Source organism: Papio anubis, chromosome 8 (genome assembly GCF_008728515.1).
Source record: "Papio anubis isolate 15944 chromosome 8, Panubis1.0, whole genome shotgun sequence".
Taxonomy (NCBI): domain Eukaryota; kingdom Metazoa; phylum Chordata; class Mammalia; order Primates; family Cercopithecidae; genus Papio; species Papio anubis.
In genome coordinates this window covers 74353064-74366835 of record NC_044983.1, presented here as the reverse complement: position 1 = coordinate 74366835, position 13772 = coordinate 74353064, and the positions used below count along the sequence as shown (strand labels likewise).

At 33.5% G+C, this 13772-nt stretch overlaps 1 protein-coding gene across 2 annotated transcripts in view; it reads left to right on the top strand.

The window, feature by feature from the left end:
- Window positions 1-10219, top strand: part of IL7 (interleukin 7) — a 61663-nt gene extending 51444 nt beyond the window's left edge. The window contains exons 3-6 of one of the 2 annotated variants that reach the window (XM_009213242.3): window positions 2619-2699; window positions 4038-4169; window positions 6129-6182; window positions 9114-10219. In XM_009213242.3, coding sequence (XP_009211506.1) covers window positions 2619-2699; window positions 4038-4169; window positions 6129-6182; window positions 9114-9233 — 387 coding nt within the window. In that variant the 3' untranslated portion in view covers window positions 9234-10219. The remainder of the gene's footprint in view (window positions 1-2618; window positions 2700-4037; window positions 4170-6128; window positions 6183-9113) is intronic. The other variant, XM_021942453.1, reaches the window with a different exon arrangement.
- The last annotated feature ends 3553 nt before the right edge of the window (window positions 10220-13772 follow it).

Below are 13772 nucleotides of genomic sequence, written 5' to 3'. Positions count from 1 at the left end.
GCCGGGCGAGGTGGCGGGCGCCTGTAGTCCCAGCTACTAGGGAGGCTGAGGCAGGAGAATGGCGTAAACCCGGGAGGCGGAGCTTGCAGTGAGCTGAGATCCGGCCACTGCACTCCAGCCTGGGCGACAGAGCGAGACCCCGTCTCAAATAAATAAATAAATAAATAAATAAATAAATAACTTCACCTAAAAAAAAGAACTTAGACAATGTCATGTTTTGTACTAGAAAATACTGCAGTTCAGTCTTATAATCCTGGCTTTTCTCTTTTGATTTTCCACATTCATAAAATATTTGAAGAAATTTGTTTATGTGCATCTTGACATATGTGATATATGATTTGTTTCTTTTTTTTATTCTGAGACAGAGTCTTGCTCTGTTGCCCAGGCTGGAGTGCAGTGGTGTGATCTCGGCTCACTGCAAGTTCCCCCTCCTGGGTTCAAGCGATTCTCCTGCTTCAGCCTCCCAAGTAGCTGAGATTACAGGCATGTGCCAACAAACCCAGCTAATTTTTTTTTTTTTTTTCGTATTTTTAGTAGAGATGGGGTTTCACAATGTTGGCCAGGCTGGTCTCGGACTACTGACCTCGCGAACTACCCGCCTTGGCCTCCCGAAGTGCTGGGATTACAAGCGTGAGCCACCGTGCCCAGCTGTGATTTCTTATTTGCATCTGGACATATGTGACATGTGAATAATAAACAATTATTGTGACTTTGGTCAAGTAATTCTAATCTTTGTTAAATCAAAAGATGGCCATTTAAGTTTCTTTCCAACACCATGTATCTGTAATTCTTCCTCTGAGCCATTCTTCTGACTGGGCATGAATGAAGAGTATTTTAGAAAGCAACAGTAATTGGCAGTCATACAGATCTATACCGGATGCATTAATAAAATGTACTAAGGTCGATGAATAACTGTGACCTCTATAGGAGTCAACTTTTTAAGGCTATAGTAACACATTTACATTCTGTATCAAGCATTAGGTAAAAAAAAATCAACTGGTATAACATTATCTTTCTGTGGATCTGCCAAAAATAAGTTTTATTAATAACCTAGAACAGCCACCTAACCAATATGGCTTTTTAAATATTCGTGTGTCATGCAATTTGCTAAAATGTTTCAAGAAATTGGCATTCATTATGTGACATATTGTCTCATATGATATTTTTGGTGAATTGGAAGATATCATATAGAGTAGCTGCACATATTTCAACTTCTTTTTTGAAGGATGACATGGTAAAAATTAAAAACTCTATGTTTTATCAAAGAAAAAATATGTATGAGTTATTGTCCTTTGGGTAAGGGGAAGTCAACATGAAAATAACTTAATAGGCAAATATTAATTATCCACTACATTTTCAGTAATATGTACAATGGCAATGTGAAGATAGTTATTGAAAATGTATCTTTTACACTTGAGATGTATGTATTCAGACACCACTTCTAGACAAAAATGATAGTATATACATTTTAAAATCAGGGTAAACCCAGACATCATCATGCTTTTCACAGGAGATAAGAGTAATGAACACTTTTCTGAGAGGCAGATGAGGATTCAAAGCCCATGACTAAATCCTGCCATTGCTCCACTTCTTATCCTGTTTCTCTGGAGACATTATGTAGGCTAAGATTGCTTTTAGTCCTAGAAGCTCTGATAGCATGGAATTGCTAGTTTGCTGGACAGAGTTAGTCCAACCCGGTGCATACGAAAATCTGAAACCTTAGGAAGTTTTTCCTAATATCAACTAAATTATTGATTTAGGTAATCTCTACCTTCTTCTACTACATTCCTTATAAATGGAAAAAAAAAAAAAAAAAAAAAGAGCACATACCAGTCTGCTTTCCCACTCCTATGTTTATAATACACACACATGCAATTACACCGTGTCTCAGGAAAATTCTACCTTAACCATCCCAGAAAATTGCATTGCTAAAAATGTTGTGAATAAATTTCAACCTTAATTCTCACTGTCAATTTCAAAGTACTGTCTAATGCAGATAGGTTTTATATTCCTTGCACATCCAATTAATTAGTTGACTGTTGAAAATACTATGTTGATTATAAGCCTGCAGTCTCAGCTCAACTGAAAAGAATGTAAAACATACAACTGAAATCTTCTTGGCTAGGAAGGAGTAAAGGTCTTAGGTATGTCATATATTTGTGATTCTTTCTCTTATGTGTTGAGCTTTGTATGGATCCCTTAATTCTAATATAAATTCCTCTTCTTGTTGTTTGTTGATGGGAGGAAATTTGACTGAATAACCTCTTAAATTCATCTCAACTTAATGACTTCACATTTTATAATACTTTGTCTATATAGCATAACTTTTAAAATAGATACTTTTATTTCCCTAGATGAGCCAGATTCTCTTAGTGAATTCTGGAATTCAATTATGGGATCTGGGAGGGGCTCTAAATATGGAAGAATTTTTGTATACACTTATTTATCCTTCAACTATAGGAAACTATTCCTCATGCTTAGTCAGCTGAGCCAGGCAAGTTATTTTCCTTAAAATGCACATATAAATACCAGATATTATAAGATTATTATTTTTATAATTATAAGATATTAGAAAAGTACTCAGTTTTAACCTCATTATTTTATGTTATTTATTACAGGACAGCATGAAAGAAATTGGTAGCAATTGCCTGAATAATGAATTTAACTTTTTTAAAAGACATCTATGTGATGATAATAAGGTAATGATAATTATTTGGAGTTTGTCATTCAAGCTTGATTTTATAGAAGCTTATATTTTTTGTGCTTCTGTTAGAGAATTATATGAATACTATTAATATTTGCAGTCTGACCACATAATTCCCATTGATTAGATCATACTATGGTCCAATTTTACAAATAGCCCTGTGCTTATTAGATAACAAGTTTTCTTTCTGTTTAATCATTCTATTTTTTTACCTTGAAAATACTAGAATTGTCAAATTCAAAGACACACCTATCTCTTATTTCTAAATTTCTTTGTTTCTTTTTTTTTTTTTTTTTTTTGGAGGCGGAGTCTCGCTCTGTTGCCAGACTGGAGTGTAGTGGGCAATCTCGGCTCACTGTAACCTCCGCCTCCTGGGATCAAGCGATTCTCCTGCCTCAGTCTCTCGAGTAACTGGGTCTACAGGCATGCACCACCACACCCAGCTAATTTTGTATTTTTAGTGGAGACAGGGTTTCTTGATCTCCTGACCTAGTGATTAGCCTGCGTCGGCCTCCCAAAGCTCTGGGATTATAGGCGTGAGCCACTGTGCCCGGCCTCTGAAAGTTCTTATACAGAAAAATACTTGTTAATGTGATTGCTTGCACACATACAAATATAAGTCATTGGTATAATTTAGTCGGAAGCATCTTGAAAATTTTTCTGTCAGTATTTGCTTATCTCTAAATGATTACCACATCTAGTTGGTATAATATTACACTTGACAAAACCTAAAGAGTTTATGTCATTTCTCCTTACAGAAACGGGTGTGCTATTTCATAGTCTTTTAAAAACTCATAGTAGCTAAGTTAGCCTCATGGCATCTCAAAACCATAAATTCTTTTTAAAAAATATCTTAATTTAAATAACTGCAAAACTTACGTTTTAGGTGACTACAGTCCTTTATTTTCTTATTATCAGCTATACATCCATAGCTCAAAAGATGCAAGAAATAATAAGAAAAAACCACACATACCTCTTATAATATATTGTTGCTTCCAGAAGCCTTCTCCTTCAGCTATCATGTTTAAAATTGAATAATCTTGTAATATATTCACATATAAGCGATAAGATCACATAAGCATAATAGAGAAAACAAACTTTAAAAGTCAAGATAATCATTAAACCAAGTTCCAAGAACTTCTTGCTGTCACCTAGGAGTCAAACAGTTTTAGTTCTGTTACTTGTCAGTCACATGATTAACTGGAATAGAAAGCTGGGGTGGAGGTGGGGCATTATCTACCAATATAGCTCAAGCTCTAGGCTCCTTAAGAAAGCTTATCATTTATTAATATTTTATTTGAACCATGGCCCTTCTGACTTTTTCTTATAATAGGAAGGTATGTTTTTATTCCGTGCTGCTCGCAAATTGAGGCAATTTCTTAAAATGAATAGCACTGGTGATTTTGATCTCCACTTATTAAAAGTTTCAGAAGGCACAACAATACTGTTGAACTGCACCGGCAAGGTAAGCTAAGGACTATTTACTTTGAATGAAAATATTAACTACTCCTGTGCCAAGATACCACTATTCTCTGGTGATCATATCCATTATCATAGAATCCTAAGTGTTTATTATCATCTAAAGTTGAAGTATATTTACTCAATCCTAGAAGAGGAAAGGCTCGGTTTGGAAATACTTGTTTATATGTTGGCTAGAGTGAATTGTTTGTGAAAGGGGAGTAAAAAATAAATAAATAAATGCTTCATTGCCATAATAACTTCCAAGGATACTAGGGTGATATATTGGGTGGAGAATGGTAAATTTCTATATCTAAAACTCATTAAGAGCTTTAATCCATATATGTACACATTTATAAGAACTCCTAGTGAATAAAACAGGAAATCAAATGTATTTAACAAATATCTTTTTATGCTTAAACTAGACATATATATGTCCAACAATTTCCCCTTCTTTAAATAATTTTGATATAAATAGGGCTAATATTTTCCTACATTTCTACTAGTGGTTATGAACTAAAACAACAAAACCAAATATGAAAGACATCATCTAGAGACTGGACAGCAGTTTCCTTATCTATGAAATGCAGAAAAACATAATATCTATATTGTAGGATTTGAAAAGATTAAATGGCATAACACATGTAAAGTGCTTAGTACTAAAAAGTTTTCAATATTTAATACAATGTTTTATTTTATTTGTATTATTTACCTCTTTATGGATTTTTACCAGCTGCCACACAAAATCAAAAGGTTATTTTATGGTTTTAAATGTTTTCTTAAATAACATTTTTATGACTTAAAAAATAATTTTGTTTTGTTTGAGCACTAGTAGTTTCCCATGGAAGGTAAAATGGTAAGATTATCTTTGAACCCTATTGATGTGATAAAAATGTAGATTGTCTATTATATAACTTGGACAGCCTCATTTATCATTGCTTTATGTACTCGATGGAAGCCAGTCTCCTCTTAGTGTGCTGGATTTGCCAAGCTTATTTCCAAACCTGGGTCCTTACGTTTGTCCCCTAGAGAGCATTTCTACTTTTTTTTTTCTATAAATTGGATCTATTTTGTTCTATGCCTTCAAGGTTAAGCTCAAGATTCATGAAGACTTACTACTCTAGTCTACCATTTCTTCATTCCTACTTATAGTTATTTCAAAGTACTGTCTAATGCAAATAGGTTGTATGTTGCTTGTACATCCAATTAATTAGTTGTGACTGTTGAAAATACTATGTTGATTATAAGCCTCCACTCTTGGTTCAACTGAAAGAAGTGTAAAACAGACAACTGATATCACCTCTTGGTCTAGGAAGGGGTAAAGGTCTTAGGTATGTTATATATTTGTGATTCTTTCTCTTATGTGTTGAGCTTTGTATGGATCATCATGTTCCAAAATTAACTAACTGTAGAGAAAGAAAATATGCAAATAATTTAAAATTAAATTATTTTACAACATTGATTAACTTGATACAAGTTACCCTTTTCTTGAAATAACAAGGCAAGATGTTAAAGCAATCAGCTACACTGAATTTTCTTCATGAGCCAGGCATGCTACACGCTTTTTACTATTGTTTTATTTCATTTTGTTTCTGGTAAGTGAAGCTTAATAAAATGTATGGCCAGGATTTAACAATTTATTGTTAACTTTATTTTTATATTGATTAAAATTCAAGTTTTATCTCTGCTAGTATACCCTACTATGTTAATTTTTCACAGTGCTAGGCATACCTACAAAATTATGGATTCTGGGTGTTCAGAAGATTGAACTCTCTTGCTTCTTCCTTTACCCTGACATTCCATTTCTAAATCATATTAGTGTTTTACTTTCTTAACAATCAGAAATTTAAAGTAGAGTCTCAAATAGATTAGATGAGCTGAAGGCAATATGAAAATTAGCAATTACAAACAATTGGAGGAGCAATGAAGAAATATTCAATATCATAAATGTGACTTTGTTTTTAAGGTTAAAGGAAGAAAACCAGCTGCCCTGGGTGAACCCCAACCAACAAAGAGTTTGGTGAGAATAATTGTATAATTTTCCTTATGGTTCATCAACTTTTCACTCAACTTAATTCCTAATTTTTCATCTTGAATTGTTTCCTTCTTATAGCTGGTTTTGAAATAATTTATCATAACATTGATAAAAGGAGAAGTGAGGTGCCCCTCAAAAATTCGAGTCCTTTAAATTGCATTTTTAAACCCACTATTTTAAAAGAGAAGCTGTTAGGGCAAATGCCAAAGCATGATTTTTTTTAGAAGCCGCAACATTAAAATATTGTAGCTAGTAGGTAAAAGAAATAAATAATTTATATAGGAGAAAATAAACTAGATGAAAAATACATGAAGAAAAAAAGCCATCCCTGTTAGTTTGTAAAGAAATAAAAATTAAACAATAAGGACTTATCTTATACCTCTTTTATTATTGTAGATTGTACAGTATAATATGTAATAGTATATAAACATATATTTATACATATACTACTAGATATTATTAGATAAATTATACAATAATATGGAAAATATTTATGAATGACTTAATAAGGCAGAATACTTAACTGGATCTGACTAAACTTTAAAATGATATAGATATTGGCCGGGCGCGGTGGCTCAAGCCTGTAATCCCAGCACTTTGGGAGGCCGAGGCGGGCGGATCACGAGGTCAGGAGATCGAGACCATCCTGGCTAACATGGTGAAACCCCGTCTCTACTAAAAATACAAAAAACTAGCCGGGCGTGGTGGCGGGCGCCTGTAGTCCCAGCTACTCGGAGGCTGAGGCAGGAGAATGGCCTGAACCTGGGAGGCGGAGCTTGCAGTGAGCCGAGATCGTGCCACTGCACTCCAGCCTGGGTGACACAGCGCGAGACTCCGTCTCAAAAAAAAAAAAAAAATGATATAGATATTAATTAGGTTGAGGCATGGAAAAATGAGCACACCTGGTTCATAAAAGTGATGGATTCTTCTTTTACATTTCCATTATTTGACCAATAGCTATGTGGCAACATGGAAATTCCTTATTCTTTTCAGAAAAGCAAAGTGAGCCTGTATACTCAGATTTAGGAAACTCTATGGATTCCATGCAAAGTGGAACATCTGAAATTAATACAGGAGCTAAAAACAATATAAACACCCTGAAGGCTTTCAACTAAGATAATTTGGAAAGGAAATTTAGAAAAGAAAGGATGGGTGCAGTGGCTCACACCTGTAATCCCAGCACTTTGGGAGTCTGAGGTGGGCGAGTCACGAGGTGGAAAGATCAAGACCATCCTGGCCAACATGGTGAAACCCCGTCTCTACTAAAAATACAAAAGTTAGCTGGGCATGGTGCACGCATGTAGTCCCAGCTACTCAGGAGGCTGAGGCAGGAGAAACGCTTGAACCCAGGAGGCGGAGTTTGTAGCGAGCCAAGATCGTGCCACTGCACTCTAGCCTGGGCAATAGAGTGGGACTCCATCTCAAAACAAAAACCAAAAAACAAAACAAAACAAAAAACAAAAAAAAGACAAGAAAAAAAAACAACTATTTTCCCAGGATGCAGTGGTAAAACCAAGATTCCCTGTTTTTTACTTTTTAGTGAATGCTTATTCTCAGTGTCCGAGGAAAAGTATGAAATTTTCACATCTATATATTTCAAATCTGCTTAGGCAAGTCAACTTCAACTTGTACTTAAAAAAATTGTCCAGGACCCCTTATTGAAAATAATATGAAAAGTTTGCCTTTATATTTCCCTTTGAGATCTGTTGTTTAATCTTTGAAATGTATTCTTTAAAAAGTATGTGCTAGTGTTACTAATACATGACAAAAAGAGATCTGAATTTGTGGCCAAATTAAATATAGGACAGAGGAGCTCCAGATTCAGTTATTATATTTACTTGACATATACGGTAGTAGCTTATTTATCTTCCTGCAGATCAGTTTTTGCATCTGTGAAATGAGTTCAAATCATCAAGTTCATAAGATGATTAAGCAAATAAAATGAAGTAAATTATGTAAAACACTGAGCACAATACATGACTAAGAGAATACCCAATAACCTGTTATCTAAATTATCTAGTTACCAAATAACTAGTTGTAATAACTAGTTATAATAGTTTTTATATTGTTTGCACATCCATTTACTTAGCAGTGATTGTTGAAAACACTATGTTGATTTTAACCCTCAAGTCTGGGCTCAATTGTAAAGAGTGTAAAAGAAACAACTGATATTACCTCCTGGTCTAGGAAGGAGTAAAAGTCACTAGTATGCTTTATATTTGCGATTAACTAGTAGTTGTCTAAGTGAAGAATTACTCTACCCTGCAGTATTCCCATTCTCACAGGTCAGAGAACTCAGAGAAATATAACTGAGTCTATATGGAGTTACTCCTTTATGTGTCTGTTCATGCCAAGTATCTCTTTCTTCCTATAGGTTGTACACGTAGCCCTTTTTAAGATTCTTGTCAGGTGCTAAAACCTAGCTTATGAGGCAGGCATCTGACATATTCCAGTGAAGTTAATTGTTGGAGTAGACCTTAGGGTACAAGCTCCATCAGCTATATCCTTATTAATTATCTTTGGCAAAATAATCTGAGTATTTTCGATGTTGATTATTCTTCCCATTAAAAATACATTTTTCTACATTAAAGAAACTCAACTGAGTAATCTACAATTACCTTTCTCATGAAATTCTAAACAGTATATTATGTCCACTGTTAAACTGTGAAACTGGCGGTCAGCTGATATAGCTCTTTGGAGAATCCTAAATCTTTAATCACACCAACTTTGAATTTTCTACGTGTCATTTATCACAAGGGTAGTTAGAAACCATCATCTTTAAAATGTCACACAAAATTCTACCTTTTCATTACACCAGTTTTTCAGCATAAAGTAATATGATGAAAAATTGAGTATTTTAAAATATATATTTTTGTAAAAATGTGAAGTTTAAACTTTTAAAACTCTATTCTCTAGGAAGAAAATAAATCTTTAAAGGAACAGAAAAAACTGAATGACTCATGTTTCCTAAAGAGACTACTACAAAAGATAAAAACTTGTTGGAATAAAATTTTGATGGGCACTAAAGAACACTGAAAAATATGGAGTGGCAATATAGAAACATGAACTTTAGTTGCAGCCTCCAAGAATCTATCTGCTTATGCAGTTTTTCAGAGTGGAATGCTTCCTAGAAGTTACTGAATGCACCATGGTCAAAACGGATTAGAGCAATTGAGAAATGCATACTGTATTACTAGAAGATGGATACAAACAATGGAAACTGAATGCTCCAGTCAACAAACTATTTCTTACATATGTGAACATATATCAATCAGTATAATTCTGTACTGATTTTTGTAAGACAATCCATGTAAGGTATCAGTTGCAATAATACTTTTTAAGCCTGTTTAAATATTTCCAGACATTAAATCTATGAAGTATATAATGGTTTCAAAGATTCAAAATTGACATTGCTTTGCTGTCAAAATAATTTTATGGTTCACTATGAATCTATTATACTGTATTTAGAGTGAAAATTGTCATCTTCTGTGCTGGAGATGTTTTAGGGTTAACAATGATATATGGATAATGCCCATGAGAATAAGAGAGTCATATACCTAAGTAAGCAACAGCATAATAAGGTCCAAGATACCTAAAAGAGATTTCAACAGATTGAATTAATCATGAATGTGTAACACAGTACCTTCAATAAATGGTAATAGCAAATGTTTTGACACGAAAAAAGGATAATTTCAAAAAATAAAATAAAATAAAAATAAATTCACCTGGTCTAAGGATGTTAAACCTTAGTAATGAGTTACTTTGTCATTTATATAGATTATAACTTATCTAAGTAACTTTGTAATTTGGGAGGTATATTTTTAAGATAATAATATATGTTTACCTTTTAATTAATGAAATATGTGTATTTAATTTTGACACTATATCTGTATATAAAATATTTTCATACAGTATTACAAATTGCTTACTTTGGATAACATTTCTCCTTTGATAATATAAATGAGCTATGTATTAACACTGCCAGATTCAGTTAATAAATCTCAACAGAATTTTTAAGATGAGATTTTTTTAAATTTATTTTTTATTATTATTATACTTTAAGTTCTAGGGTACATGTGCATAACATGCAGGTTTGTTACATATGTATACTTGTGCCATGTTGGTGTGCTGCGATTTTTAATACTACACTGCTCTTTGATTTTCTGCTTTCATTGAATGTATGACCTTTAATAGCCTATTATCAACAATCAACATGAGACAGTACCTTCTATGTTAAATTTTAGTCTTTTAAAAGAAACCTGTTTGGAAATGTCTGCAGTCTTCATTCACTGATAAAGGGAAATGGAAATACTATTCTAAGCAGGCCAAACTCCACAAATAGCTGTCAGTTTGCATTGCACTGAACTCACATCCTTCACGCTCTTTCTCAGCCTCATCACCATCTAGTTACGTGCTGATGGGCTTTATTTGATCTACAGAGGATGCTCTGGTGACACCCTCAGTGTGTATTGGTAACACCTTCCTGCCTTCTCTCACTTTCCCTGACCCATATGACATTTCACCTTCACTGCGAAAGCTGTATAGAATTGTATACACTTCCGTACAATTTACTGAACTGCCTCATTAACAGGACTTTGAGTCAAGTATTTTTTTCTGTTTGGTTATCACTGTTAACTCCAGAAAGATGAGTTGACTAACTCTTTTTAGAAGCAAATGACTCTTCACCAAGCTTTCTTTCTTCAGATGGACTTTTCTAAGTAGGCTATGCTCCCTCCATCATAAAACATGGTCAACCATGTGGTGTATCTCTACCCTGATTACTGGAGCTATTGGTAAACCATTAGTTAGATAAATGAGGAAATTTACATTTCTAAAGGTAAACTCTTCAAACTATCCTTGAAAATGTTTCCTTCAAGGCTATCTATAATGTTCCCTAACAGTGTTAAAAATATATATTCTCCCTGAGATTGTGGCAAAATAAGGGTCAATGTTTTTTTAAATGCTTGTTTAAAAACATTATTAAAATTTTCTTCCTTGGTTTCTGTCACTTGTTATAGATTTGAATTTTTGAGAAAATTGGACTCAAACAGTGTATTCAGCTTGTACTGTGTGCCAAACGTTTGGAAAAATTACCCATACACTTATAGTTGCATTTCCTTTCTTTGTTTTCTATCCACTAGCAAGATAGGTTGGCTAATAATGATTTGGGAGAGTATAAGTATATCTACTCCAAAATTAGAGACTTATCTCAATAAATATTTTCTTTTAAATATATATGTAGATGTTTTAAGTCAGAATTTTCTAAAGTTTGTCCCAAGAAATGCTAATCCTTGTCATTGCTACAAAAAGAAAAAAAAATAAGGAGGGAAGATACTTATTTTTTATGTGAGTTAAATTTTCTCTTGGAGGTTCACAATTCATGTAAGTATATTAAAGGCTCTGAAAACTCATTCATGTAGCTGTGAAAAAAAAATTAATAGTGATATAGCATTTCTAAAACTTACTTGATTATATAACATATTTTTACATTAAAAAACCCTAATCTAAGACAAGGTTAATATAATTCATAGAATTAAAGCTAATATAACAGCAAGGAGAATCCTGCTTTATACAAAGGGTTTTGGTTAAAAGTATTTTAAAACAGGGTTTCATGTAATATGCTGAAGGAAATACTCTTTTCAGGATTAAGATAATTTTCTTAAAATTGATCCATGGGAAACCTGAACTAGAAAAGTTTATTTGCTTTAGGCCATACTTTCACTGACAGTCAACTTAAGAAGGACATTTTGTCAACCCTACCATGCCATATAAATATTTCTCTAGAAACACGTATCTTGTATTGTAGGTCAGATAATCTTTATGGTGTTCTGTACGTGCAATCTTCATTCATCATGTTCTTACTGCTTAGAATGATGTTGCAAATTCTATGCCAGTCTTGCTTAAGGTCCAAGTGGCATCTCAATTCGTTTTCCTTAATTGCTATGACTTCCATGATAATTCTAGATAATATTAATATATGTTCCCTTAGTTGTTCATAGCACTTAAGCCTGCATCATTCATTATTGTTTGACCAGATTCATCTTAGTACTTTATCTTAAATACAATTTAAATAATCTGTTCATTTGAAATGTTTTATCTACCCTAAAATAATTATGATCTTTGTCTTCCCTTCAGTTCCTAAGGGGAAAAGCTAGACATACGATAGTTAGCAAGTCTACGGGAACTGCATTGTGCCATTCTGTTATTAATACCCATTTAAATCATCAGGAAAACACATTTCTACAATAAAATATAATTTACTTAAAGATGGGTATGATAGGACCACAAAACATAACTAATTTAGGACAATATGGCCCAACAACTTTATGTACTCAAAAACACCATGCATTCTGGGTGCATTCAGGATTATATGGCAGAATTTTCCTTGATTTCTAAATTTCATTTGTTGCGAAACATCTTTTAGCTTTCATTCTGACCAAATAATAGAATCTATGGAAATATCATAGGACAAGACAATGAAATAAGTAAGTGTATTGATAATTACAAATTCTAAAAGTTTTTTATGTCTAAATATAAAAATACTTGCAGTCATAGACCCATAAAGTTAATATTTAAGAAAGGTGCTAAATCATCATTTTGTCTTGGGAATAATCTGGGGTTTGCTTTGCATCCTTCACATAAAAAGTGGTAAGAATGAAGTGCATTTTTCTATATAAGGCAGCAATTTTCTAAATGGGGGAGAGGTCATTGTTACTTCAGCTACTGTTCTAAAAGTGAGCTAATTTCATATTCATATTTTACATGAAGAAAATTAAGGTAAGTGGCAACATTAAAATTTGGTTGTTTATTGTTGATTACTGATTTATTCTTTTTCTTCAATCTAAGTGTCTCATTCTTTCTGAAGCCGTCCCAGGCAAAACTGATCATTCCTTCATGTGTGCCTCCACTGCTCAGCTCAACAAGTAACTCTTAATAACCTACCACCTGTTACCTCTGGGAGGGGGACATATGTTTGCCAATTTCTATCTTCAAGGCTTATAACAAATTTTCTTATATTTCTGATTCAAATGAGAACTTTAACCTAAAAATTTAATTGGAAAGAAAACCTTATAACATATTCTGCAAACGGTCCAAATACTATCACAAATGGAAGGAGTTCAGCTTGAAGAGCATCCAATCAAGTAGGTAAAAGTCTTCTAGTAGAACCAGCATGATCTTCCAGAAAATTACAAAGTAACCATTATCTACCCCATCATCTCCTTCTTGCCTGGCATCCCCAGAGCTAAAGAAAGGGAAGAAAAAGAATGGATTTGTTTTTGTTTTTGTTTTTGTTTTGCCATGAAAAATCTTACTGTAAAGACTAATGCATCTTGCTGCTTAAGAGAAAGGTGTTACTTTCACTCGGGGTAAATTAAATACTAGGATTGAGACTAATCTGTTCACAGCCAAATAGGGGTTTACTGAAGCTGCAACGTTTGAATAAAGACCACTTACTGGGAAGATGCAACAAAAAACATATAATTCATTCACTCAACAAATAGCATCCATCTCTGGTGTGCCAGTTCTGGCCCTGGAGGTACAACAAAGTCCCTGCCTTCATGGAGCATACACCTT